This window comes from Onychostruthus taczanowskii, unplaced genomic scaffold (assembly GCF_017590055.1).
Source record: "Onychostruthus taczanowskii isolate IOZ18803 unplaced genomic scaffold, ASM1759005v1 scaffold6, whole genome shotgun sequence".
Classification (NCBI taxonomy): domain Eukaryota; kingdom Metazoa; phylum Chordata; class Aves; order Passeriformes; family Passeridae; genus Onychostruthus; species Onychostruthus taczanowskii.
In genome coordinates this window covers 16010768-16037656 of record NW_024503679.1, presented here as the reverse complement: position 1 = coordinate 16037656, position 26889 = coordinate 16010768, and the positions used below count along the sequence as shown (strand labels likewise).

Here is a 26889-nt window from a genome sequence, read left to right as displayed (position 1 = left end):
AAGGAAGATCCTCGTGAACAGAGAAGCAGCACAAACCACACAGGAGGCTGACCTCGATGCCAAGCAAGCCCTGATGCCTGTGCAGGAATACAGCCTGGCTGAGCCACTGAAGCAGCAGCCAGGACCCCAGGACCAGAGACCAGGGGACGTGATGGTCCAGTGGAAGGACGGGACTGTCACATCCCTGTACAGAGGGATGTCTGAGGAGGCCATATAGTGGCAGCTGGACTCAGCCCATTTAGGCCTTAAGGAAGGTATCGGAATGTCTCAATTCACAGGGGTGCAAGTTTAAAAATGCAGTTTAGCCTGGGGAAAGAAAAGTGTGAAGCAAGAAAGCAGCAGAGTTGCATCTGCAGGAGGGGTCCTGGGCTCAGCTCCTGCCTGGCTGGTGTTCCCCCCCTGCTCTGGCTGCTTCCAGCCTTCCCTCCAGTGCCAGCTTCATCTCCTCCCTCAAGTGCTGCAAACAGGTTTGACCTGAGCCAGGGAAGTAAGTGGGGAAGCTCGGCCTGAAGTCAGCCAGGGAAAGCACCCTCACTTCCCATCAGGAAAACAGCAACACTGAAGCTGAGACATTTTTATTCTTTTCAGAATCCTCTTTATTAAAATGCTTTCCAAAGTGGTTGATCAAAATGCCATATTGCATCTCTCTGTCAGTAAGGTCATATATATATATATATATGTACAAATATACACATAGATATTTTACTCTGCAAAGTAACTGCAACTCCAGGGAGAAGCAGAACATTTAATCTGATGGAGCACCTGAAACCAAACATCCAGCCCTTGATGCTGGCTCGGGCACAGGTAGAGCCTGGTCTGCTCCAGGATTTCCTTTGTGTCCTTCACTGGGCACGCGTAGAAGCCATGAAATAATTTAAGACATTATTGGAAATACATCAGTCTTTTAAACACAGGCTTTGCACACCATGTCCTTGTCAGCAAATCATCTCTTTGCAAAGCCTTTGGAAAGGGATGCTATAGTGTAAAAAGTTGAGCAAAAAAGCAGCAATTTTGGTGTGACTTAGGTTGATGTGTGGGTATCAGTTTCAGGTCACCCTGAGGCCTTTAAGCAGCTGAAACAGTATCTGCACCTTTTTTATCTGGATTAAAAAAAAAAAAAATAAAAATTCCTCCTACTTATTGCTTAGTCGGGGACCTGTGGGATGAATGAGATGGGTGCCTCCATGCTGGATTAATGATTAGTTCCCCATTCCTGGGCTCCTGTAGTTGTGGGCCAGGTGTCCAAGCTGGCTGTGGCCGTGGGGTTGGCCCTTCCCCTACCAACGGTATCCACAGCTCTGCCTCCTCTGGGAGCTGCTGCATCCTCACAGAAAACTGGGCTGGCCCCGGCGGCAGCGGCAGAACAGGGTGCAAACACCACAGCAGCCCCGGGCAGGGGCAGGCAGAGCGATGCCACAGCCCGTGTCAGACCCTTGGCACTCTGCCTCCTTGCCAAGTTGCCACTGCTGGCTTTGCCCCGGCACAGAGACCGGGGCCACCATCTGCCAGCAGCTGCTGCAGTGCCTGTGAATCCATCATGGAAGGTCCCAGCTTCTGTGGAGCTGGGGGGACGGATGAGGGTCTCTCTCCTCCCTCTCTGCAGCCCACAGGGACGCGTCCTAAAATATCTTGAAGCCTTTCAGCAAGGTAAGCGTGGGAGCCTTCCTTTTGCTCTGAGCCCGCGAGGACTTGACGGTGACCAGCTTGGCCTGGGCCACTGAGGGGATCTCCTTGTAGCTGACGGGGGAGAGGGTGTTGAAGGTGCAGGTGGCCAAGCTGTGGTGCGTGGGCAGGGCCACCGGCGTGGCCACGGGCGGGCAGGGCCGCTCCTCGGAGATGAAGAGTGGCCGCACGGGAAGGTTCCACTCCGCCTGGCGCCGCACCTCCCGCACGGCCTCGTGGAAGACGTGCTGCACCCGAGCGAAGTCCTGGCATGCCGACACCTCGTGGAAGAGGCACCCGAACCTGCTGGCCAGGGACATCCCTTCTGCTGAGAGCACCTGCCTGGTGAGAGCAGAGGGCATGGGTGCAGGAACCCCTGGGGCACAGCAGCCACCCAAAAAAGGTGCAGGTAGCAGATCCTGCATCCCACGCCTCCTTCCCAAAGAGCACCGAGGTAGCACCTGCCCATCCCTGCCCTAGGACAAGCAGGTACATGAGTCCAAAGAGTTTTGCCTTTACCAAAATCCCAGAGTAACGGTCTCTTTGTGTTCCTTGGGAATCACACAGCTTCCCCTGCTAGGGATGTGTTCCAGGAACCCAGGGGTGGGTGTGATGACAGTGCACTGGGAAGCAGGGAGGAGGGGATGGGGCAGGTCCTTGCTGTGGGGAGGGGGATACCTCTATCCTGGGAGCACGAGGGTTCCAGCAACGCACGTGACTCAGGGGCCCGTGGGACCACAGAGCAGCACAAAAGGCCAGAAAAACATATTGGGCACATCCAGTCCTGGCAGTGGGGCTGGAACTAGAGGGCTCCAGGGAAAGGAAGGGCACGTCCAGAGGGGCTCCTCTGGCTCAAGCCCTGCCAGGGATGGTGACGCTGCCTCACCACTCAGCCAAAAAACACCCTACTGAAAATACCAACGGGCTCAAAATAAACACATCAGCCCTCGGGCAGGAGAGCAGAAACTTCGGGGATGTGGGAGGATGTTGCAAATACTAATGGGGGTGGAAATACCCGTGAAGAAATCAGATTTGGGTTTTGCATCCCAGCAGGAGGGATGGGGATCTGTGAGCTCTCTCCCACGGGGAGCAGGCAGCCTTACCGCGTGCCCGGTACCTGTACTGCTCCATGTCCAGCTTGTTTCCCAGCAGGAGCACGGGGCAGCGGCGCGGGCAGCCCCGCGCGTGCAGGGCGAGCACCTCCAGGTAGCGCTGGCAGCCCTCGAAGCTCTTCCTGTTGTCGATGCTGTAGACAACCAGGAAGGCGCTGGCCCAGCACAGGTAGCGCTCGCAGTTCCCAGGGCCATCCTGGGGGTGAGAGGAGTGGCTGAGCTGCAGTCCAGCCGTGGTCCAGCCGTGGTCCAGCCGTGGTCCAGCTGTGGTCCAGCCGTGGTCCAGCTGGTCACCACGGCCCCCAGTGCCTCACCTGGTCAGCAGTGTCCATCACCTTCAAGAGCACAGGCTGCTGGTCCACCAGCTCCTCCGAGGAGTAGGTGTCCTCTGCAAGAAGAAGGGTGGTTGTGAGGATGGGCTGGCACATCCTGTCTTCTTCAAAGCCAAGCAACGCCCAGGATGCTTGGGACACCGTGGAAAAATTTCAGCCCTGATGAGGAACATCCTCTACCAATTCCTCCCACCTTACTCCTTCCTGAGATGACATTATTTTGGGGGACTGGTGGTGATGTTGCTGGGCTAGGAGCAGTTATTCCTCCCCACGTGCTGCAAGTGTGGGCTCCCACAGGAGAAGGAGGGAGGGGAAGGAGCTTGGCACAACAATCACTGCACCCAGGGCTCGGCCCTTATCTAAAAGCCATGGCCTGATGAGATAAAACAAGCTGGGGGCTTGACATGGGACTGTTTCCCAATAAATCAGGCAAGAGGAGCAGTCCTTTCTTTTGGGAGGAGGGCAGGCAGGGAGAGCCTTTGAGCCATTCCCCCAGGAGAAAGATGCTTTCTTTGGGCCAGCTTTTAACAGATGTGTTTCGGAAAGGTTTTGACGTGGGAAGATGAAACCACATTCCCAAAAATATCTGAGGAAGAAAGGATTTATCCTTTTTTCTAAGAGTCACTGAATTATTAGGGGCTGGAGTTGGTTCTTGGACAAGGTCCATATCTCCTTAATGTCCCTGATAAATCATTTATGGTTCTTCCCCACAGCCTGGAGTCAGGCCTAGGAAAATAGTTATTAATTACTCAAATGAGTGGAAAAAAAATGCCCAGAACTGCTCACTGCAAAACTCAGCCCCAGGGTCGCCTGCTGTGCACCCATCCTCATTTCCTCAGCCTTTTCCCTGCCTAACAGACATGAGATGCTCCTCAGAGAGCCTCAGGAATTCAGCTTTTGGTTTTTTGGAGGCAATGTGAGGAGACAACGTTCCCATGGGAAGTGCCCCCAAAGAGGGCACTGCTTTCACCTCTGTTTTTGCAGATGGTTTTGGGTCAAATCCAGCCCTTCTTGTTGTTTTTTATATAATTTTGGGTGGGTTGTTTTTTCTTTCCCCCTTACATGCCACATTCATGGGAAACGTGCGAGATGGGAAGGATGCTCCATGGGATAAGAACCGCCTTACCCAAGTTGGGATCATATTCACTGATGAACCTCTTGGTTAGAAACTTCACGGTCAGAGCTGCAGGAGGTGAAAGAGGCAGTGAGGCAGGTGTCCCCTGAGGGCACCCGGCAGCTCCCCGATGCCCTGCCCGTCTCACCTGACTTGCCGGCCCCTCTGCACCCCAGGATGGCCACGTTGCACTCGGGGAGGGGACTCTGGGGCGGCCGCTCGCTGCTGGCTCGGGGTTTGCCGAACATCGAGGACATCCTCGGTCCTGCGGGAGAGATCCGGGGGACATGGAGCACCCGCTGCCATGTCGGATGGGGACCTGCTCACTGCCCCAGCCCGGGGGAGAGAAGGGCTCAGCAGCACCAGGAGATCCCCTCTCTTCCATCCGCATCCTGAGGCTGGCTGGCATCCTCATCCCACGGTGGCGGCCAGCACCCCACCGAAAGAAAAGAACCCTCCAGCCCTCTGCCCACCCATCACACCACAGAAAGAGAAGAGAAACGCAGCCTCCCACCTTAAAACCCACGGCCGGAGGGGACGCGGGGTTCTCCGAGAGCGCGGGGCCGGGGCAGCAGCGGCCCCTGCACGGCCGGGGCTGCGATGAATGAGGCAGGCGGAGGCGAGCGCGGCCCCCGCTGCTCGGGCTCCAGCCAAACTCCTTGTAAGGAAAGCTGCCACGCCGCGGGGCTGGACACGCTGCCCCGGCCACCCCGAGGACAGTCCCCGCGGCAGAGCACACGCCGGCACCCCGAGCTGCCCCGGCTTCGGGCAGGGACCCCCGGGCCCGAGACCTGCCGGGCCGGGCTTGGGGCCACCTCGCCGTGTCCCGGCACCTTCGTGAGCCCTCAGCTCCTCGCCGTGCCCCCGGCAAGCCCAAGCCTGGTCCCTCTGGTCCGGCTGAGGCCGGCGAACTCAGCACAGCTCCGGCAGCGGGAGCAGCACCCGGAGCTGCCCGTGAGCCACCCTGAGCACCACCTGCCCGGCTCCTTCGGACGCAGTTAAAGCACAGACACCTTCTGCTGCCGGCAGAGGCTTTCGAGGCAGAGAAATGCCCTTTTGCCACCCGAAAGCCTCGGTCCCAAAAGGAAGAGGGAGCCCGGGGAGTACTCACCGGTGCCCGTACCAATCCATCAGCCGGCACCCAGTGGCTCTGAGCCTGAGTAGGTGGCGGAGGCTGAAGTCAGCGTTGTCATGGTGATCACAGCCATTTGGGATAGGGCTCGATGCCCGGGACCACAGGATACGGCCCCTGGGCCGGCCCCGAGGGACTGCGGGGGGAGCACAGCCGAGGCTGGGGGACCAAGGCTGCGCCGTGGCCATGCGGGGCTGCTGCGCCCTTGGGAATATTGCCCGTTAATACAGGCAGGATATTTTTAAACCCTCCCAAAATAGTCTGGGAGTGTGGAAGTCCCTGCAAGCCCCAGGCATGGGGAGGATGGGGATCACAGGGATAACTCCCCTACGGGAAGCAGAGCTTCTGAGGACCTTTTACCCTAGACCCCCTTTGGTCACAGGTCTAGGATGCTTAAAAGCAATTAGAACTAAACACGGTATTTTAAGCTGAGTATCCATGAGGATCAATGACAGTGGTGCGAGTGCAAAACTTTCCCATTCTCCCCTAAACTCGGATTTTTGGGGGAACCTGCTGTGGCCATGATCCTGAGGCAACAGCTTTGCCATCATGCACTGCCTGAGAAGTTCCCAGCTGCTGGGATGAAGGGGTTAAGGAGGGAGCAAAAAATAGACCGTCAACAGGATGAGCTGCTCAGGTTAAATTATTCATCAAAACAAAACACCAGCTGCAAACTAATCACAGGTAGTGATGGGGAGATCCAGGAAGGAGCCCCCAAGTGAGCCCTGTTGTCAGCCTTCCTTGGCACCCCACGGTGGAGCTGAAATGGGATTTCTAGCCAGAAAAACCTGTGATTAGCACACAAACAAGTGATGTGCCACAAATAACACTTTTCCGCACTGTCAAGCTCTGTGTCAGTAAACAGGGGTTTATCTCTTCCCACAGCCAGGTATTATGGGGAGCTGGGCAAGCCCTGAAGCCAAAGGGGAAGTTTTATGGTGAGAAGAGGCTGCTGCATTTCCTTTTTCTCACCATGAGATCCCCAGGTGAAGCACAGGCTGGCTTATGGCTCCTTTTAGCTGGGATGGATATTGCAGATGCTGCTGCCATGGAGAGGGTCACAAAGGAAGGTCTCTCCCTGCCCATGGCAACACTTGAGGAACATCCAAGCCCCTTTTCCATGGCTGAGCTGGGTGGCAATGAGATTTGCTGATGTTGTTTACCTCCCTGGGCTGTAAACTCCACGTTTTAAAGGAAAAAAAATAGTGTGGCCAGATGTTCTTCCCAGCCATGCAAGTGTGTTGCCCTCCCCAGGTTGGGGACTGTTCCATCACAAGGAGGATGCCTGAGAGCAGAGAGAGCAAAACCTGGTTTCTCCTGAGTGGCTGGGCATACTCCATGGAATGATCCAGGCACCTCTGCCCTGCCCAGTGCTGGCTGGTGACACTGGAAGCCTGCCTGAGTTTGGGGGGGGCAGCTGAGCCTGGTGGATGCCTTTGAAGGGCCCCGGTCACGAGCTCAGCTATCTTTAGCCCAAGGTATTTATATTACAAGGCCGCCAGGCAGTGCAGTAAAGGCATCAAAGGGTGGAGAAGGCCGGAGGGGGCTGTGCAGGGGCACGGCACAGAGGGGCTCCCCCACCCCTGAGAGCCGCTGAGGTCCCAGGCGAGGATGACCCCAGAGGAGGAAGGGTCCCAGGCAGGACCCCCGGAGCGGGTGCGTATCCGGGTGGAGGAGCAGTCATTCTCAGTGGAGAAGTCCTTGCTGGTGGAGAGCAGTGAGTACTTCCGTGCCCTCTTCCGCTCGGGCATGAGGGAGAGCACGCAGGAGGAGATCGGGCTGGGGGAGCTGAGCGCAGCCGGGTTCCTCGCCATGCTGCGGGTGCTGGCGGGCGAGAGGCCCATCCTTGGCAGCGAGGAGACCTTCCAGGCAGTGGAATGTGCTGCCTTCCTGCAGGTGAAGCCCTTGGCCAAGTACTTGATCCACTCCATCAACTCTGACAACTGCATCCTGCTGTACCAAGCCGCTGCCATATTCGGCCTCCTGGATCTCTTCCACTGCGCCGCACTCTACATCAGGGACAGCTACGCTGAGCTGGAGGAGTACCTGGACTGCCTCTCCGATGACCTGCTGGCCTATGTGGAAGCCCTCCTACCCAGCACCTTTGTGGCAGTGGGAGCCCACACACCCACCTTCGAGTTCTTGGAGGACCTCTCCAGGACCATCTGCTACCTGGACGAGGAGACCAACACATGGAGGACCCTCTCCTGCCTTCCGCTGAGTGCCAGCACATTCCTAGCCGGCATGGCAACCATGGATAATAAGATCTACATCGTGGGTGGTGTCTACGGGGCCAACAAGCAGGTGGTGGAGAGCAGCTTCTGCTACGATGCTGATGCCAACGCCTGGAGCCAGTTCCCCAGCCCCCACCAGCTGCGCTACGATGTCAGGCTGGTGGGCCACGAGGGCTACCTCTATGCCATCGGTGGCGAGTACGAGAAGATCTCGCTCAAGTCCGTGGAGAGGTACGACCTGGCCTCCAGCACCTGGACGTTCGTCTCTGACCTGCCGCAACCGAGCACGGCAGCGCCCTGTGCCCAGGCCTTGGGGCAGATCTTCGTTTGCCTGTGGCAGCCACTGGACACCACTGTCATCTACGAGTACGACACCCAGCAAGACGCGTGGCTTCCCGTCACCGAGCTCAAGCGGCACCAGAGCTACGGGCACTGCATGGTGGCCCATCGTGACAACCTCTACGTCATGCGCAACGGCCCCTACGACGACTTCTTGCGTTGTGTCATCGACTGCTTCAACCTGACGTCCCGGCAGTGGAGTGCCCTGCCCGGGCAGTTCATGAACAGCAAGGGAGCTCTCTTCACCGCCGTCGTCAGGGGTGACACCATCTACACCGTCAACAAGATGCTGACGCTCCTCTACTCTGTGGAAGAGGAGACCTGGAAGCAGAAGAAGGAGCGGGCAGGTTTCCCACGCAGCGGCTCCCTGCAGACCTTCCTCCTGCGGCTGCCGAGACGTGACCATGACATCGCGACGTAGCTGGTCCCCCATCCCATGTCAGGATGCTCTCCTTGCACGTGGCCTCAGCTCTGCACTCGCTGCTCCCCTGGGCTCCTCTCCTCCTCCACGGAGCTGCGCTCAGGTCCAGGGACGCATCATGTTGGACCTTGGAGGTGACATCAGACCCTGCCAGAGGGAAAGGGCAGCTGCTGTCTGCCTCTTCCTGCCCTGCACGGGCACAAAGTCCTGTTAGCCACAAGCTCACAAGCCAGCTGTGTTCAGGACATTGTGGCTTCTGCAGAGGACAGATACCATGGAGATGCAAACATGATTTATTTATTCTGACTGCACTCTGAGGGTGTGCAGCATTCCACCTCCTCTCTGCTTTGATGGGAAATCATTCATTACAGGCTGGAATTAAAAGGAAAGCTATAGAAAAGCTTCTCATTACTGTGTTTTTAATTTACTCTTGAGTTTGGGGTTTTTTCCTCCCATGCTTCTGAAGGAAAATACCTCCTAACAGGGATCTGTGTCAGGACTCGCTTCTGCCCCTGAATGCTTTTTCAGCTGTGGCTCAGTTTCAGAGCCTTACGTGGGAGTGCAGTTCCCACAGAGCCCCACACTCCCCTGGGAATTCTCTGTGGCTGCAGTGGGGTCTTGGGAGGAGGAGGGGAGATGGGGAGTAAAGGAAAGCAGCTCCTGGGCATCAGGTTCTTAATGTGCCAAGGGTTTTCTGGGACCTGAGAACAATCAATCACCCCCACTCCAGGCCCCAGCACAGACCCAACAGGGTGGCAAGTACTGGCTCTCACCAGAGACTTGCTTGAGCCAAGTCAGGGTGATTTGAGGACATGGCAAAGCTTGGAAATACAGAGAGTGCCAAAAGGGAATGAGGGCTAGGGAGCTATTACATGGTGATACCAGGCTTGCATAGCTCCACAGCCAGAGGAGCTGTTCCATCAGATCCCACTACCTGGTGTTGAAGGCTCACAGCCCTCAACACCAGCTCTGGGGGCAGATGGGTAGCACAGAGCTCCCCTTTGTGACCACAGGGACCAGGGCAGCAGCAAACCCAGTTCCTGGCTCAGCTGGTTTCCCATCCATGGGGCAAGCTTTGGGCTGCCTGTGCTGTCCATGCCGGGAGGAGCGGAAGGGATACCAGCTGGGATGCCTCAAATATCTCCGCTGATGATCCCCGCCAAGTTCTCAGCATTTTCAAAACAGTTCCCGCATTTGAGAATAAACCCACTCAACACAACTGCAAACCAAAACAAACCAGAAAACCCCAGCTTGCAACCACAGCCAGATGGAAAACCACTGGATGCGCCTTGTCCCCATTTGCTCTCTGCCACTGGGCCAGGCCACCACCCCAATGTCACCCCTGAGGGGACTGCTGCTGGTGGAGCTGCAGGTCTGGCAGTGGCACAGGGAACGCAGGGGACACCAACAGACTTGTCCCAGCTGTGCACAGTGGGCACTGGGAGCTGAGCAGCACTGCAGAGCAACCCATCAGATCAAGTCATTGTCCCCTTCCCAGACAAAGCCAATTAACATTTCACAGAATTCACAGAATTCTGTGAATTAACATTTCACGTTGTCTTCTCCTGAGAGCAGCACATGGAAACATGTTCCCTTAAAACAATTTTAAGCTGAACAAACAGCTTAAACATCCATTAAAATGAAGTTAAAATAATTCTGTTACTAAAATATTTATGTTGGGCTCCTGTGGCCAACTCTAGACCATAGAACTTGGCAGGCTCACTCCTTTCCTCTAGCTCTGACACCAAGTGATACAACCTCCTCCCCACCTCCACATGCTGCTTCTTGACAGTTCAGGGGTTTACGAAGATATTTGTCAACAAAATGCAAAAGGTTTTAAGATTTTAAGTGTAGCACTAGAGGGAAAGTGTGAGTCTTGGCAGGCAGCTGAGTATGGCATGGATACTCTCAAGAGTATCCATTTGTTGCATCCATCAATCCAAACTGTGATCCAGAAAGTAACACAAGATAATTTTATGCGCAAAGGGAGGAAAAAAGATACATTTCTTACCTCTGCAAGAAACAATCCAAGATGCAGGACTAATCAAACCACTAAGGAGGGCGAGAAGCTGCTCAGCCTTCTTTGCTCCAGCAGAATTCAGCACCACTGGCACCAGCACAGCACCCTTATCTTCCCCTTTCCATGCTCACGGTGCTCGCTCCGCCAAAGATCACAGTTCGAGGCGACACGATCTGCCTAATCACAGCTTAACCTTCTGCAAGTCTCGTTTTTAAGGTGACATCATCTTGGCAAGGGGGAATGTAAGGAAAAGCTGTCTGTAGATGGACTTGCCTTATATGGGCCGTATCAAAAATAAAAGCTTGTATAACCAAGGGAAAGCAAGAGGAAAAACAGGGCTGGGAGTTCCAAAAAGAGCCTGTGAGCTCCCCAGGAATATCTCCCTAGGACACAGAGGGTGCCACATTTTCTGTTTCAGTGCCATTAGAGAAGAGCAGGAACAAAGCATCCTTGGGGATGGATGGGTCAACTCTCCCAAAACCTGGATGCCAAGTTTTCTTGTTGCATCCAGGCAAGAATGAAGGCAGCCATGCAGAGCTGTACCTTCCTGTTGCTGTCTGGCACCCACCTGGAGATCCAGGGAGAATGGACATAGTGTTTTACCTTGATGGCAGCACATTGCACTGGGAGATTGTTTGGAAGGGTACAATGGAAAATGGTACGGATACAATAAGGATTTTCTCTGCTGGATTGTGCCAGTTGGCGTCCTGACAGAAAAAGACAAACATGTTGCAGAAGAACCCCCAAGCATCTTTACTCAAAGAAATTACATCTGTTTCTAATTCACAGGAAAATAACATACTTCATGTGAAAACACTGTCCACTGTTCCACTGCCAAGCCAAGACACACATCCTGTACAGTGATCTGAATCTCCCATTCTCTGTCCTTCAGTTATATACAGAAATTCCCTTGGGCATCCAGATGTTCCTGATGCTGACATTCATGCTCCACTTCATTTGGAACCACTGTCTTCACAGTTTAGGGAAGCATCCCCTGAATTTTCCTTATTTGGACAGAGCATGAGGGCAGTGAGCAGTTCCCCATCTCTCTGTTCTGATCTCATGAAGTTGCTTGAGGACAAACCTTTGCCTCCACCATTTTTCATTGCACTGGACAAACCTCATGTATTTCAGAGCAAGGGCAGCTTGTTTTCTTTCTTTTTCCACATGGAACTATGTATTTTCCTTACATTTCTGGTTTAAAAGGAGAAGCTAATGTGATCAAAGTGGATTTCAATTACAATATTCAACCATGACTAAGTCAGCTGAGACTCTTCCTAAGCCGAGACCAACACATGTTCCTGCAGGAGCCTTCAGTTTTTAGGAAAACAATTTATTCTGCTGATTATGTAATCTTTTAAGAATCCCCACTTGATTGTAGCTGAAAACATGACACCCATCACCCCAGGCAGAGGGACAACACTGGTTTGGTTTGTGTTTTGCAAAAATCTAAGCCAAAGGCAGTTTGGATCTTCTTTCATCTAATCTGAACAGCTGAGATGATCAAGGGTGGGGATATGTGGGTGAGGAGATAAACATTCCTGCTATTCAGTCACTGCCTGCATGACAGACACTCTTATGATCGATGTCCATAAAATGAGACACCAAGGCAGAGCTTTGAAGTTGTGTGTCTGGTGCTTCCAGGGGTGGGGATGGAGCAGGAGAATCATCTGAGTCCTTCTGGTCTGGTGTGGAGAGGAGAAGCTGCAACTGCTCTATGATGCTGCTCAGTGGGTTTTCATCACAAGCTCTTCCAGCGCCCTCTCCCTCTGATTCCCACAAAGCAAAAGAACTTCCTTGATTTCGTTTTGCTGGAAGCCCATATCATTAAACTGAGCCAACAGATGTAAGAATTCAGCTGCCTGGAGGAAGAAGGAGGAGAGAAGAAGGATGTTATCATGGATGGATATATCGTGTAGTTGCAGAAAAAGCAGTGCTGGGGGACAAGGCTGCACTCAGAAGATCTGGCTGAGCTGTACCACCGTGACAGCAGATTGGGGGCACACATATCCCTGGCAGCATTGAAACTTCTTAAATAAGAAATATTTAATAAAGTCAGCCTCTAGCTTCACTATTCCTTATACTGTTTATATCAATCCCATGCAGTGTTTGCCATTATGAAGAGAGCAGGGAATGGCAGTGAGCACAGCTGAAATTCATTTGTCCTGCTCCACTACTTTGCTCAGGCTGGGCCCCAGCACCACAACATCACCCAGAGCTGTGTCCTTAATAAATAAACCCTTCCCTGACACTCAGACCCAGGCACCCTCCCACTGCCACTGCCCTAAGGAGTAGTGATATGGCAATCCTACAGGCATCGGCATCCTGGCAAATGCTGCCAGCCTGGATTTCATGCAGTTCTACCTTCCCAGGCTCTCCATTACCCCCAGGGGGAGACTGATGGAGACAAATTCCCATTTCTCCATGGTTCTCCTCCCAGGGGCTAGAAGGGAGAGCTGGCAGAGCAGGAGACAGTGTGAGTGTTGGTGGGCTCGGGATGGGATTCCCAGAAAAAGGCTGAGTGAGCATCGTGCCACACAACAGGGTGAGAAGAAGGGCAGAGAAGAGTGAAGGGGCAGGTGTCCTCCCCAAGTGGTCCTTATGGTGACACTGCCCTAGAGATCTGGCCCTCCATGAGGCTGCAGGAGGGCCTGTGGAGGCAGAGGGAAGCATGCAGCCCACTGAAATAGAGAGCCTGGAGGACACAGCACAAAGGGCTGGGCTGTGCCATCCCATTCTGACCTTTTTCTCCGAGTACTGGAACATTTCCATGGCTTCCTCCACCTGCCCTTCCTCATAGCCCTGCTTCAGCAGCCGATCACAGGCACCCAGGTAGCTCAGGAACTGCAGAGGAAGACAGACAGGTTAATCCAGCCTTGTAGGCATGGGGAGCAAGGCTAGTCAGGAGCCCCCTTGCCACCTCCCAGGGACACACCACAGGGGGTACATGAGCCACCACCATCTTGCCAGTTCCCACCTAATGCTCAGCCAGGGTGGTCTGTCTGCGGGATTTCCAGTGGGAGACATCTTTGTCCTCCTTCACCCTCCCAGGGTGGGAATGGGAACAAGGAGGAAACCAAACATGTGAACACTTGAGATGCAGAGCAATGGCCTCCAGGGTGAGGCAGGGCCTGTCCTGGTGGGATGACTTCGCTCGGCTGACCCCGCATCCCTTTGATGCGCTGGGGTTCAGGCACCCCTGGGTTTGCTCCAGGGTCCAAGTGCAGAGCCCACCCCAGGGGAGACCTGTGTGCGGCCATTACTGAAAGTAAACAGTTATTTTTGGCTTTCCTTGTTGTTCTTGGAGTGCTGACAGCACAATTCCCAGCAGCATCTTTTAAATACGGCGAGAATCACTCACTGTCCAAAAACATATGGGACAGGCAATAATACATGAGCTATACAATAGCAGGGGGAATAAAAACATCCCACAGGTCTCTCCAAAGCTTCTTCATCCAAGGAGAAGCTGATTCATTTCTCCCCAGATTCACCAGCACACACACCTCCATCTTCCCCAGCACTGCCATAGACAAGAAGGACTCAGTGAAAGGCCATAAAACATAGGAAAAAGACAAAAAAGTCTTTCAAACATTGAGTTGATCTATTTTGGCTGAACAGTCGGGTAGGGATTTTCAGAAATGTCAGCCTTAAGGAGCCCAGTAACTCAGACAGGAGACAGTCACTGGTCATTGGCATTCCTCACCTCATGTTTTTTCCCTTGTTACCAGGCTAATGACAACCGCAGATCACTGCTGTATTTTCTTCCCCTGTTGTGGCAGAACAGCCACTCAACCACAGCATAACACAGACAGTCCTGGCAAGCCCAGCATGAAATCAATGCCTTTGTCAACTTAATGTTTTTTATCACTAGAAATACTATATATATGTATCCTCAAGACTAAACAAGAAGAGTTTTTTAACACTGACCAGCTGCAGCCTTTGTCATGTCTCAGCTCACGTTTACATTGAGGGCTCCATGGACCAATGATGCATTTTGAATTGATCAATGATGATTGATCAAAATGCAATGGTGCCTTTTTGGCCATGACATCCTACATGATGAACCTCTGGCATGCTGGGGCAACTAATACTACTTGAGCATTTCAGACAAGTCATTCCACCAAAATTAGGAAAGCATTGCTTCTAAAGAAGGCTACAGAAGGCCTTGCCTTCTCTACCAGGGTGGGCTCTGCCAGTTTCTCTTAACACTGCAAGGAAGCTGAGCAATTTTTGGCTACCATCTGGTACTTCCATCAATCCTCACAGCTGAAGTAGTCATTATCACACATAGAAACCTCAGGTATCAACAGCAAGCAATAAAGAGCTCAGGTCTTCTTTTTAACTTCAGCTGGAACATACTTTACAGAAAGATTTAAACTAATTTGGTAGTTTAAAAAATGCATGAAGGGTCAGGCTTTATCTTGGCTGCATTGGGCATAAATGGGAAAGATGTGAACTGCTGATGAAGAAGGCATGGGATAGAAGACAGACCTTGTCTATGGATGCAGTAATCTCTTCTCCAAGGGTGTGGGAGTCCTGGTGTTTATACAGAAGGGAGCAGGCTGTACCCATGTCCACCCTTAATAAGATGCACCGCTTCTTCATTTGAAGCCAGGAGCTGCTACAACACACCCTTGCATGGCTCTGTGAAACAACATGGGCTGGGCCCTGCCCATCTCTCTGTGCCTAGATGAAACCTCTATGGATTGAAGACATAAAGCTTCCCTTCCCACCTCAGCTCACCTGAGACTCCAGCGAGCTCTGGGGAGCTGGTCCAGCCGGGGTGAGTAAGGAGGGAGCCGGAAGCTGCAGGATGACTCAGGCACAGAGCAGCTCCGTGCTCTGACCAGGTGGGTGAGAACAGCTCCCAGGGGAATGGGAAGGAGACTGGCAGCCAGCAGCAGCTCGCTGCTCTGCCTGCTCATGCCCTGCTCCCTGGCCTGACAGCCCCATGGATATTCCCTCTTGCTCAGCTATGATTAAGACTCTTCTCTCTTCGCAAGAACAACCTGGATAATTTAGCCCTAAAATCCTCTGCTGGGATGGGCAGGTGCAGCCCCAAGTTTGCCAAGGGAGTCAGAGCCAGCAGCTTCTCTCATGTCATGGATGCTCTGAGCCCACCTGGACTTTCTGACATTCATCTGGACAGAGACATTGGGAATGAGGATGCAGCACAGCAGGCAGAGATGTACTCACATACCAGGGGTAGGAAGAGGCTGCAAGTTAAGTATTTTCAATACATTTCAGGTTATCATAGAGGGTTTATTGGGAAAAGAGCTCTGGGACTCTTCTGCAATGTTTGCATGGATTCCCTGCTTGCTCCAGCACAGGGAGGTTGTGTTTTGGAGAGAGCCCAACCAAATCTCCAAGGTATTCCTACAGTCCCACTCTGACAGGATGAGCCATGGCAATAATCACATGAATCCAACAGCTAGGAAAAATTATGTGCAAAAAGTTTCCATATATGGGGGCAAAATTTGTACCTCAAAAGGACATGATGCTTCACACAACAGATTGAACAGATAACAAAGCCAGCCGTGATTATGCACTGAAAAGCTGAGGGTGGCTCATTGCTATTTTATTACAGCAAAAGTGTAATCTCATGGAAAATCCTGTCAGCTGTGGTCTGACACCAAAGTGGAAAGGCAAGGCCATCAAAAATCTACCCCAAAGAAGACAGCCATTCCTTTCTCCATGAAAATCAAGTTTTCCTTTACCAAAAGTTTCTCACAGTGCTGTGCCAGCTTCACCAACCTGACTTAAGCTTTGCCTTCCTGTCTTCTGGAGGGTGAGGATGGCTTTCTGGGTGGGGTAGCCCAGGGCTATGACTGGCTCGATGAGGTCTCTCTCCTCTTGGCTCAGTGCAGAGAGCAGGTCAGCTGAGGAATCTGGCTGGGATCTGTGGCAGCTGAGAGGTCGTCCAGGGGTGCAGGTAGGAGGGAGGCAAGTGTAGGGGCTGAGGGACTGCAAGGAAAAAAACAGATGGTCTTATTGCTCCAGGTCAAGGAATGAGGTGAAACAACCCAGGTTGAGGCAATGCTTCTGAATGCTGGTGGTTACCTTGCTCTCTCCAGAAGAGGAAAATTCCCATACAAGAAACATCAAATGAGCATCAAATGAGACTGGACTTAATTAAATCCAGGCTCAGCTACAGATACAGGTCAGAGAAGAGTGCTCAGTGTGGGTGTTTGTACAAATACACATGGGCATTTAATCTCTCCTTAATTACTCCATGTCAAATGCAACTGCATATAAATAACCTGCTCATTCAAGTGTCTGATGGTTTTATTGCAGGTTTTCAGTAATTTATCTCCTACATCTCTCAAGCAGCTGTATTAGATGCAATTTCTTAAAAGCAGGGTGCAAGCTGACAGAGTATTATCCACTCCATCCTTTCACTGTCTCTATCACTAAATTATCTGTATTTCTATTAGGACTATGAAGTCCAAAGTTTCCTAGAAAAGACATAATGACTGCAAGGGGGACATTTCCCTATAAACTCCACTTATATCTGTTAGAATGGGATAATGTAGCAAAAAAAGGACAACCCCTTCATATTTCACTCTTTTTTTAGTGTTTCAATTGAAAATCAGATTAGACCCTACTTGGGGAAAACACAGATGTTTTGGACAGAGCAAGTAAACGTGCACCCAGAAAGCTTCTTTCAACCTCAGTGACAAAATCAAACCCTTTCTTCTTGTGAAAACTTCAGCAATTCCTCATGGGTCCAGTGTTTCCAAAGCCCCCTTTTTGCTGGCCAGCCCCCACCAAATGAGACCAATTCGATGCCCTCCACCTCCCTCCTCTCCCAGTGATGAACAAAGGGGCCACCAAAGGAAGCTTCTCACCGGCACCGTGGGCTTGTGCTGCTTGATGGGAGGGACTGGCGTGGCTGTGGCCGGAGGAGTTGGCACAGCAGTCCCCTGCTGGGACACGTCTGGGTCTGGCCCATACTTGACGCTGTGGTTGGTGCTGGGGCACTGGGGCAGCAGCCGTGGCACCGGGATTCCCCTGCTCCCTGTGGCAGCTCTGTTCAAAGGATGCACCAAAGCAGCCAACTTCCTCCTGGCAGCTTCCAGCTCGTTCTTCATGTTGTTAAATATCACCATGGATCTTCTCTGCTTGCTGGGGTCTGGGCTGGCTGGGCTGTGGACATTGTTCTCTGGCGAGGGCTCCAGCAAGCCGGGCGATGTCTTTGGTCGGGTCTGGTAAAAGCCGGGGCGTGAAGAGACACTTCTCGCAGAGCTTCTCCTCCTGGAGAGGAGCGTTTCGTCCTTGTCATTCTCTTCCCAAGAGGTGGAGGAGTACTCATCATCCGAGCACTCCCCCTCCTCCGAGTGCCAGGTGTCACTCTCGGTGTCGGACAGGACCGCCCTGCCCTTGGCGTGCCCGTAGGAGCTGTCGGCAGCGCTCAGGCTGATGGAGCGCCGCACTGCCCCGTCCCGACCCCGCCCCCCGTAGCTGTCGGCGGGGTCTACCAGCAGCAGCCAGCACGGGGGAGCCGTGGGGACAACTTCGGAGGTGACTCGATGGCGGGAGGTCTGCTGCTGAGAGGCCACCTCCACCCAGTACAGCACCTTCCTTTCCAATGAGAAGTCGTGCTGCGGAAGAGCGAGAGGCAGCTGGTGAGGACATGTGAAACCAGACCGGGTGGCATGGAGCAAATCATGCACTCCACAAGGCATCTTAAGGGCTGCAGTCTTCCCATATCAGCTCCTATTTCCCTGAGCATTAGGGCTGGCTGTAGGACTGGGCAGTGCCAGCCTCATCTCTGTAGGGAATCCCCAAATTTATACTTGAAAAAATTCTTAGCTATGAAGTCATTACTATTGTAAGTTGCACCTACAATTCTTAGGAAAAGAATTTTATGCTTGGAGGTGTTTGTGTCACTTTGACTGTGGAAGGCAGGAGTGTGCAGACATCCCAATTTTAGGCAGCTGCAGAGGGGCACTGCATCCAGCACTGCACCCACAATGGTGGCAGAGTTTGTTTGTGACCCTCATTAGCAGCACTTGGCAGAGCCACTTCAGGGGCTCAGAAGCCACCAAGAGGGGAGATGCCACCTCGGGCAGAAGCAGAACCAGCCATGGGATTATCTAGTGGCGCCAGGGTCTCGGCTGGTCCCCAAACAGAGTTGTCATTTCCACATAGTTCAGCTTAAAATATAAGTGTGTTTGTGACTGAAATCTGAGGGTTTTCCTGGAACAAACAAGCCTTGCCTGTCCCAGAGCTCTCCAAACAAGGTCTCCTCCTGACAGGCAGGCAAGTACATTCACAGCCCAGGAATGCTGTTTTTACTGCTCTTGCCACTTGGGTCAGCTGTGGACCCAAATCAGCCTCCCCAAGGAAAACACCCTCACGTCCCTCCATAAGGATCAGCCTGGACCAGCAGCTCAATGGCTTAGCCTCAGAGGGGAGCATCAAATCATTGCTAAATGGAGAAACACAGCATGTATATATACATAAATGTAAACACTATCTATATGCTTCCAGCACAGGTAGTATTGCCTGCTTATAGCTGGTAGATTTATTGGTAAACATTTAATAAATATTATTAATAAATGAGACACTGCTAACTCCAAAGTAGAAAACAACCCCAGAGCAGAGCCATTGTTCTCCTATCCCAGAAAAGCCTAACCTTCCTTCCTGGAAAAGATTTTTAGAAAGCAACTCCAAACCAACCCCAGGATCACTGCCACACACCACAAATCATCCTCAGCTCCTCCCAGTATTGCTGCAAACCAGCCAGTGAAGAGATCACTTAGGAGGTTTCCCTTCCTTCTTTCATGAGAACAGTGCTGATTTCCTTTCAGCATCCCCCAGCAGTGACCAGGTGTGGACTCACCATGGTGCTCATGAGGATGTCAGTGCAGTCAGGGAGCTCAATGTCTGGGGCAGTGACTAAAGGGATTTCTCCCTCTGAGTCCCCATTGAGGCTCATGGCTGTCCGGAAGGGAACTTCATCCAGGTAGCTCATTGCTGCTGTCTGATTTCTTGCTGCTGGAGGAAGGGAAACAGAAACTGTAAGAACATCTCTTAAGCTGGCTGGAAGGAGAAAAAGATGAGCTGTTTCAAGTGCCAGTTGGGTAAAAACAGGTTGGCAAAATCTTAATTACTGACACCAGGAAGCTTTGTCTGAACTAACCTTTGCTATTCTCAGCTTGAGCCAGAAAGACTTGACCAAGATTATGGCTTCCTTTGGCAGAGATCCTGACCATTTTTCTCCTCCATGCTTGCCCTGCTGCTTCCCATCCCTCCTGTCTCTCTGTCTCCCTCAGGTGCCATTGCACGCTCCCCTCCCCAAGCTGGGGATGGACTGAGCACTTTTCCCACTTACAGAGGGAGAAAGCACAGCCAAGGAGGACACCTTGCAGGTCTCCCCTGTCTGCACAACCTGTGGTGACAGAGCTCATGCACATGGCCTCGTGCTGCTAAGCCATCACACCGAGCATCCTGAGGGAGCTGGGGTGAAGGCATTCCTTTGGGCACTGCAGCAGCTTACTGGGAACCAGGCAGGCAGACTGTGCACCAGGCAAGCTTGGGAATTAGGAGGACATCACACAAGTAATTTTTAAGACTAGCTTTTAGGAACCATGCATTCATTTTAAGTGTGGTGATGGTTTTATATCAGGAATTGCAGGGGAGAGAAAAATTGCTGGTGAATTGGGAATGTTGTCAGGAAAATATTACTTCAAGTGTCTCCATCAGGTCTCTATAAATGTCTCCATTTACTAAAAAGCCATTACTTGCTACATGAAGCCTCAAGCTTTCAGCTTCCCGGTGATGACAATGTGTAAAATCACTTCTTTTATAGATTATAAACTGTTAGGAGCTGGTAGCCAGTCTTCCACTGAGTTCTGGTACTGGCAGCATGTGCCTGCTCATCCCAAAGTCCCCAGCACTCATCCCCATATTTCCTCAGCTTCATCCACAGTAAATATGTATGTGACATCCCTAAGTGCTTTTCCCAGTTATTTTTTTTTCCTTTAAAAACAAACAGCTTCTATGACAACAAGGATAAACATTTCACTAAAAGGAAATATGCAGAAGAATATACACAAGGATGACAAAACTGCCTGTTTAAAGCAAAAATAAGAATCTATAATGGGAGATGGGGTTCAGGGCAGTTTCCTGTGTTGGCAAAAGACTCACAAAGGGCTTCCAGGCCAGAGAAAGTGACACACACACAATCAACATGCACAATCACTCGGGCAACTGAGCCAGTCATACCAGAATGACAACAGGGGTGTCACTGCCTGCTTACACCAGGGGCCTTTAATACCCCTGCACAAGCAGAGCCCCTAACGAGCTTTGTGCTCCTGCACATGTCCTGCCGCTAACATGCAACACAGGCAACGTGTTGGGATCCCACGTGGAGCCAGGCCACCTGCTCGGCTTAAGAGGGCTCAGCCTAAGGGACAGCCCACGTCAGCACTGACAAAGGTGACGCCTGAAAACATCTGTAAGCAAAGCCACCTCCCCTCAGCTTTCTGCTACTCCCTGAGCAGCTCCTGCATGCAGGGGGGACTGACCTTCCCTGCAGCTTGGGCTGTAAACTGGCTCTTCCCAAAATCCCAGGGTGCTGAGGAAATCAATGTCTCAGCATCTGTCACCCAGAGTGGCTCCACTCAGGTGCAAATGATACTTTAAGGGATGGTGATGGGTAGTGAGTGTGTCTGAAGCCACAATGAAAATACAAGAAGATGATGGTATTGTACCTCTCTGTATTTCACTGCATAAATACTGTGCTTTAAGAGAGCCTCTCACAAGTGTTAATTCCCAAAACCACAGTTTAGAAAACAAGAAGTACTTTGGGGCAGGAGCAACCACAACAAAAATGCTACTAGAAAAGGATAAAAGAGGGTCAGTCATGAACATCAACTCCCACCAGAAGGAAACTCCTACAAGGGCTCTGACCCCCTGTTCTCCACAGGAGCCCTGCCCACTTTCACACTGAAGACACTGCTGGTGCACAAACCAGTTCATACCAGGAAAAGGATGTGCTTAAACAGCAGCAGAAACCCAAACTGCACCAGGACCAGGCAGGAGGAATAGGATACAAATGAAGCTTGGAAACTCATGGCCAACCTCTCTCTTCTGGGCTACACTAAGTTGGTAAAACTTAAAAACAGTGGGAAATATTATACTCAGAAAAATGGGAATCAAGTCTGAACACACACTTTTTAAATTAATACCCTGTGTCCATGTATTTTATGAGTTCAGATTTTAAACATTCCTCCCCATCTGTGGCTTCAACAACTTCCTCACTAAAGCTATTAAACATTTTAATGTAGCTGTCGTTAGGCAGGAGCAAATACACAGAACATACCTAAAGGTGGATCCTCCCCTGGCATTTTCAATCCCTATGATCATTAGCAATATGAAGCTGTCCTTACCATCAGATGAACTCATGGAGCTCTCTCCTCGCAGGGCAGGGAGAACAGGGCTGCTGCTCTGCTGCCTCCTTATCTGCTGCTCAGCTCTGTAAATTCCTGCAGTGTCAGACAAGCAGCTGACTTGGACAGCTTTAAGATAATCGTAGCTTAAGCAGTTGGCCTGTTCCATCAGACATGCTGATGGGATAAGGAGCCTAATTGTTTAAGCAGAGCATCCTCTGGTCACTAAGCTGCCTGAACTGAAAGTGTTGGGTTTGTATTGGTTTTATGCAGTTGTTTTTATTTTTACATTTGATCTTGTGCGTTTTCATCAGGGAAGACTCCCCAGGATCTGACTCAGCCTTGGGTCTGGAGTAATGAGATACCAGAAGTGACATGAGGGATGGGAGGATGTAGGGAGGAGCAAATCAGAACACCACCTGCAGGAAACTTCATGGCAATCTGTATTTTGGAGTGCTACAGGTGAGCAAGAACTGCAAACTTCTGCACTCATGTTCTATCAGGAACTACCAGTTCGTGTCTCTTACTGACAGAAACCAGTGCAAAGGTTCAGCCAGGACACTCCTAACATTACACCTAAGGCCCAAGTACTGAATTTAGGCAATGACACGCGTGGATTACGCACGGTTGTGACGCCAAGAGGCAAAGCACCAGAGAGATTAACTCGATTGCCACACACAGGGGCTAAGCAAGAATAAGGACTGCAGCTCTGGAAAGGTGCCACAGCAATCTGTGCAGAACAGCAAAGCTCCAAATCCATCACAGTTACAAGCAAACTGTCCAGAACATGGAAAGCTTTGACATCAGATGTCACCTCTGTCACCTTGCAGGAGGGAGAAGTTCCTTCACACAAACCTTTTCCCAACAATTTTCTCCTTGTTGGAGTTGTATTTGATGCAAAGTACTCAAACAAATCTCTTCCCTAGCATGAAAATGCTTTAAACAAAAATCCATTTTTCTCTATTTGTTCTGTACAAAAAAACCAACTTACAAAATAAAGCTGTGGTTTTTAATCAAATATTATAGACATATACAAAAATATCTATAGTCAAAACACTTACAGTAGGTTAGACCGCAGATTTTATTGGTTTTTTTTCCAGCAGGCTTATTCATCAAATTTGTATTTATTCACATGGCTGTCTGACCTATTTCACCACAACTGGGAATTTTTTTGGTGTTTTGGTATCAGCTTTAGTCCACGAAAGTAAAATGTCAACAGCTGCTTTAATCAAACTTGAAAAACCCTGTCTTATTTGTACTTCAGAATTCGTTTAAACTTGTAATAGGTTTGTCTCTACACCCAAAAATACAGGAACTATTTTGACAGTGATGCTTGACACGCTTCATTTAAGAAGAAAAACATGTTTACTAATGATCTCTTTTTTTCTTTAAATTTCTTCATTTCTGAAGCTTTCATCATCCTTTATAAAGATAAAAGCCACTAAAAATATGATGTTAATACTGGCACAAATACCACCATCAGCAATGTTCCTTTATTAAGACTGAGATTTAACAAGAACTCGCAGCTGGATTGTAATTCCACACCACGAGAGGCCTGGCAGCTCTGGGCTTGCTCAGCTATCTCCCTGCACAATCAGCAAAAACAATTCTTAAATTCTTTTTCAAGATCTTGCAGTAAAGACTTTCCAGTACCTGGCTGCCGAAAGAGAGGACAAGACCTCCTCTTTGGACCCTCTCATATTTACACGTAGTTATAATGAGGCAATCCTCCAACGCTGAAATTATTTATTGCCAAATTATCTGACAGCAGTGGCCCAAGTGTCATTGGTGGGGAGACTTGGGAGAACCCATCCTGGAGGGATGCAGCTTCCTTCGGGGTGGTCAGCTGGCACCAAGTACTGATCCCATTCATGCCTTTAACAGAGAGAGTGTTGTTAGAGAGGAAAGCTGGGATTAATTTGGTGCTAAGACTTATTATACACCCAGATAGATGTTACTGATTGATACAAACCCCACAATACTTGTACTCTTAAACCTGTTTTTTCAAAAGACAAATGTGGAAATTCAATGTTGTGGTGCTAAATGGAATGGTTATGCATGGAAGAGCACTTTGCCTCACATGGGCATCTGTTGGATTTGACTCAAGCAAGAAACTTGAAAAAAACAGAACAATCCATTGCATAACCATACTTGGAAGCTGACAAACCAAAAGGGGCACTGAATTTACAACTGCAAAAAAACCAGCGTTTGCCATCTCTGATGATCTCTGGTTTTACCTGATCTGGATTAGAGCTGCTACAGAATGTTCAGCTTGTAAGTAGTAGTCTCTGAAAGGCTGCAGTAGATGGGCAAGTGGGAATTCAGCTGTGAAAACACAGACAGAGAAATAGTTTAATAATCCACAAAAACCTTCCATTCTATGAGTTAGATGGGCAAGTGGGAATTCAGCTGTGAAAACACAGACATAGTTTAATAATCCAGAAAAACCTTCCATTCTATGAGTCTCAGAAGCCCATAATTTGCAAAATCATTTGCTACTGCCCAGCTGTAATCTGATATCAGGTCCCGAGGTAATATATGAAACACTGTTTATATGTTCCACATTTCCTGGTCCGTACCACAGCTGTCAGAGGAAAGCCAAGACTAGCAAAACTTCCTGACTCCATCATCTAAAAGAGGAGAACATATGGACACTGAATCTTTACAGATTACCTGAGTCACACTTACCAAAGCACCAGACTAAAGCATCTATGGTTCTGGAAGTCTTCAACCTATTCTGTTTACTCTCACTTCACTAGTTTCATCTACAACCTCTTCTTGCAAAACAACATGAAACCAGCTTGAGATGTCTGCAGTCCACGCTGAAGAGATCAACAGCTCCTTACACCACAGGTGTTAACAGCACTGTGTTCATCCCCCATTCTCAGACCATAAATTACTCCAGTGGATGACTCCTTTCTCAACTAGAAACTCTCCTTTCTCTCAACTAGATCTGTGCCTGCATTTCAAATGCAGCATCTCTGAGATGGGGACATGATGTGGAAAAATACTGTTAAGAACAGGAGGCAGAATTTACCTGGATCCCCAAACAGCTTAGAATCCATTTCCAGTTTCTGCTGTAGTAGTTTTTCCCTTTCCTTCTTCTGTTTCTTTTCCATTTCCCTCTTCCTTTCCTCCTCCTGTTCTCCCTCCAGCATAACCCTTAATGCTCTTTCCTCAGCTTCATACAGTTCTGTGCGAGTTTTGAGCAACGTTTTGAGACTCTCCACCTGATTTTCAAATGCTTCATCTGCTGAAGGAGGTGGACAAACACCTGAACAGAAAGAGAAGTGATTTTAAGTTTGCTGATTCAGAAGGGGGTTTGGTACCAGACTTGAGAGCAGAGCTGGCAAAATCTCAAGAGGAACATGAGCTTAACCTTGTTAACAGATGGAATAATCCTTACTGGAATAATCCTTCTTCTAGAAAGAGGTTGGAAACATGAACAGAACCACTGAATTCAGCACTTTGTACCTATTCTTGTAATTAAAATCACAATGAAGACACAGCTTTTTGAAGCTGCTGCCTTGCTAGTCAGCACAGGGCACCCTCATCTTATTTCCTGTGTGTGCAATTAAAACAGTTTAGACCAATCTGGCAATGAACCTTTCCTGGCAGCAGCTTCTTTCCTCAGTTTCCGAAGCTTTTCCAACCCGCGCAGGACGTCCGTCATCCTCTTTGTATCTGCTTGTTTCTTCCGGACTTCGGACAGGACGCTGTCAGCAGCAGCCTTCAGCTCTTGTTCCTAGCAAAGGAAGGAAAAAACCAGATGAGATGTGTGAAATATCCCTCAAAGACACAAATCAAATGGTATTCTCAGAGATTAGCAAAGCACTGGAGAGCAGAGTGACTTCTCAGTAACAGCAACGAGTCAAGCCAACCATCCAGCCTTGCCTTCTTATGAAAAAAAGGCTAAAACACCACAGACTTCAGAAAAAAAAAAAACATGCTGTGGGACTCATAAATCCTGGTCAAAACACAGAATCATGCAATTAAGGTTGGACAAGATCATCAAGTCCATCTGTCAACCCAGCACTACCACCATGTTCACCACTAAACCATGTCCTCAAGTGCCACATCCACACACTTTTGAACACTTCCTAGATGATTTATGAATTATGAAAGCCTGAGAACCTTTAATAACAGAAATTTAGGGTAAATCTTTTACAATTAACAGAAACCATCCAGATTCCACAGTTCTGCAATTAAGACCATTAACCTGCCACAGTCTGACCACAAACCCTTCATCAGCAGCTGCTCTGGACCATCCCAGCAGCAGACCAGCACTAAGGGAGCTCTTTAGCCAAAAACAAACAGAAAGGTGCCTACAGCACTCCCCAACCAGTCTAATTTGAGGTGTATTTTTTACTTTGGAGATGTTTTACTTCCACATAAGATGAAAAAGCTTGTAAACCACAAGCTTCTGACCACCACAGGGTAGCTGTGTGGACAAGCTGACACTTGGGACCAGAGAGCAAAACCTCCAGGAGTTCAGAAACAACTTAAACCCCAATTTCATGTCAAGGCCTGTCATATGAGGATGGCAAAACCCAGATGCCCAACAAGACTTCTAAGCAAGAAGCAGGGCTGCAGGCCTTGGAAACAGCACGTCTCTCAGTATGCTGAAGTCATGCAGCACCTCAGCAGCACCCACTGAAGCAAGGGGGTCAAAGCCAGGAGTGTGAAAGGCACAGCCTGCCGTGACCCCACTACCGGCAGGTCACCCCTGCCCCACCGCGCTGTGCTGGAGCCCCGGGGACAGGCAGGACCAGGCACTGGGGACCATACCCGGTTCTTTTCTTCCACCTCCTGGATGCATTTAGCCCGCCACTGGTCGATCTTGGCCTCCCGCTCGGCGGCCCGGGCAGCCTCCTCCTCCTTGGCCGCCCTGGCTTCGTGCTTCCTCCGCTGCAGGCGCAGCCTCCTCTTCCTCGCCCTCTCGGCCTTCCTGCGCAGCGCCTCGCCGTACCCGGGCTCCCGCAGGGGCCTCACGACCTCCCGCAGCTCCCGCAGCGCCGCCTCCGCCTCCTCCCGCGCCCGGGCCCAGCCCGGCTCGTCGCCCTGGTCCTCGCTGCGCCGCAGGGCCCGGCAGAGCGCTGTCACCCGGGCCACCCGCTCAAGTCTGAA

At 50.6% G+C, this 26889-nt stretch overlaps 4 protein-coding genes across 9 annotated transcripts in view; 1 reads left to right on the top strand and 3 right to left on the bottom strand.

The window, feature by feature from the left end:
* Positions 1–572: 572 nt before the first annotated feature.
* RASL12 (RAS like family 12) lies at positions 573–10954 on the bottom strand. 4 transcript variants are annotated; one of them, XM_041418716.1, is made up of 6 exons: positions 10358–10954; positions 4369–4485; positions 4233–4289; positions 3089–3162; positions 2780–2970; positions 573–2004 (listed from the first exon to the last, which is right to left on the bottom strand). In XM_041418716.1, exons 2-6 carry the CDS (start codon positions 4475–4477, stop codon positions 1620–1622), a joined length of 816 nt encoding a protein of 271 aa, XP_041274650.1. In that variant the 5' UTR covers positions 4478–4485; positions 10358–10954; the 3' UTR covers positions 573–1619. The 4 variants fall into 4 exon arrangements, with proteins under 4 accessions (XP_041274650.1, XP_041274649.1, XP_041274651.1 ...); XM_041418715.1 differs by lacking the exon at positions 10358–10954 and adding an exon at positions 5332–5715; XM_041418717.1 differs by lacking the exon at positions 10358–10954 and adding an exon at positions 4735–4834.
* On the top strand, positions 6826–8746 carry KBTBD13 (kelch repeat and BTB domain containing 13). The gene has a single exon (XM_041418714.1). It carries the CDS (start codon positions 6964–6966, stop codon positions 8344–8346), a length of 1383 nt encoding a protein of 460 aa, XP_041274648.1. The 5' UTR covers positions 6826–6963; the 3' UTR covers positions 8347–8746.
* Positions 10955–11093: 139 nt separating the features above from the next.
* UBAP1L (ubiquitin associated protein 1 like) lies at positions 11094–22688 on the bottom strand. 3 transcript variants are annotated; one of them, XM_041419133.1, is made up of 6 exons: positions 21763–22688; positions 19212–19366; positions 17215–17967; positions 16121–16330; positions 13109–13210; positions 11094–12228 (listed from the first exon to the last, which is right to left on the bottom strand). In XM_041419133.1, exons 1-6 carry the CDS (start codon positions 21929–21931, stop codon positions 12094–12096), a joined length of 1524 nt encoding a protein of 507 aa, XP_041275067.1. In that variant the 5' UTR covers positions 21932–22688; the 3' UTR covers positions 11094–12093. The 3 variants fall into 3 exon arrangements, with proteins under 3 accessions (XP_041275067.1, XP_041275068.1, XP_041275069.1); XM_041419134.1 differs by having other exon boundaries at positions 19212–19363; XM_041419135.1 differs by lacking the exon at positions 21763–22688 and adding an exon at positions 19512–19585.
* Positions 22689–22824: 136 nt separating this feature from the next.
* The window catches only part of PDCD7 (programmed cell death 7), a 4444-nt gene continuing 379 nt past the window's right edge, over positions 22825–26889 (bottom strand). The window contains exons 1-5 of the mRNA XM_041419136.1: positions 26551–26889; positions 25369–25507; positions 24800–25036; positions 24000–24087; positions 22825–23637 (exon numbers count right to left, since the gene is read on the bottom strand). The exon at positions 26551–26889 is cut by the window's right edge and continues 379 nt beyond it. Of these exons, the coding sequence (XP_041275070.1) occupies positions 23520–23637; positions 24000–24087; positions 24800–25036; positions 25369–25507; positions 26551–26889 (921 nt within the window). The 3' untranslated portion in view covers positions 22825–23519. The remainder of the gene's footprint in view (positions 23638–23999; positions 24088–24799; positions 25037–25368; positions 25508–26550) is intronic.

Bases quoted from the DNA above. Each gene is read 5' to 3' on its own strand.
- RASL12 (XM_041418716.1), bottom strand. From the start codon at position 4,477: ATGTCCTCGATGTTCGGCAAACCCCGAGCCAGCAGCGAGCGGCCGCCC. The intron at 4,290-4,368 runs GTGAGACGGGCA...CACCTCCTGCAG, and splicing joins CAGAGGGGCCGGCAAGTCAG to CTCTGACCGTGAAGTTTCTA. The intron at 2,005-2,779 runs GTACCGGGCACG...TGCTCTCACCAG, and splicing joins CTGGACATGGAGCAGTACAG to GCAGGTGCTCTCAGCAGAAG.
- UBAP1L (XM_041419133.1), bottom strand. From the start codon at position 21,931: ATGGAACAGGCCAACTGCTTAAGCTACGATTATCTTAAAGCTGTCCAA. The intron at 16,331-17,214 runs GTGAGAAGCTTC...TTTTCCTTGCAG, and splicing joins AGCACAAGCCCACGGTGCCG to TCCCTCAGCCCCTACACTTG. The intron at 13,211-16,120 runs GTTGGTGAAGCT...CTTCCTCTGCAG, and splicing joins GAAGGCAAAGCTTAAGTCAG to TTCCTGAGCTACCTGGGTGC.
- KBTBD13 (XM_041418714.1), top strand. From the start codon at position 6,964: ATGACCCCAGAGGAGGAAGGGTCCCAGGCAGGACCCCCGGAGCGGGTG.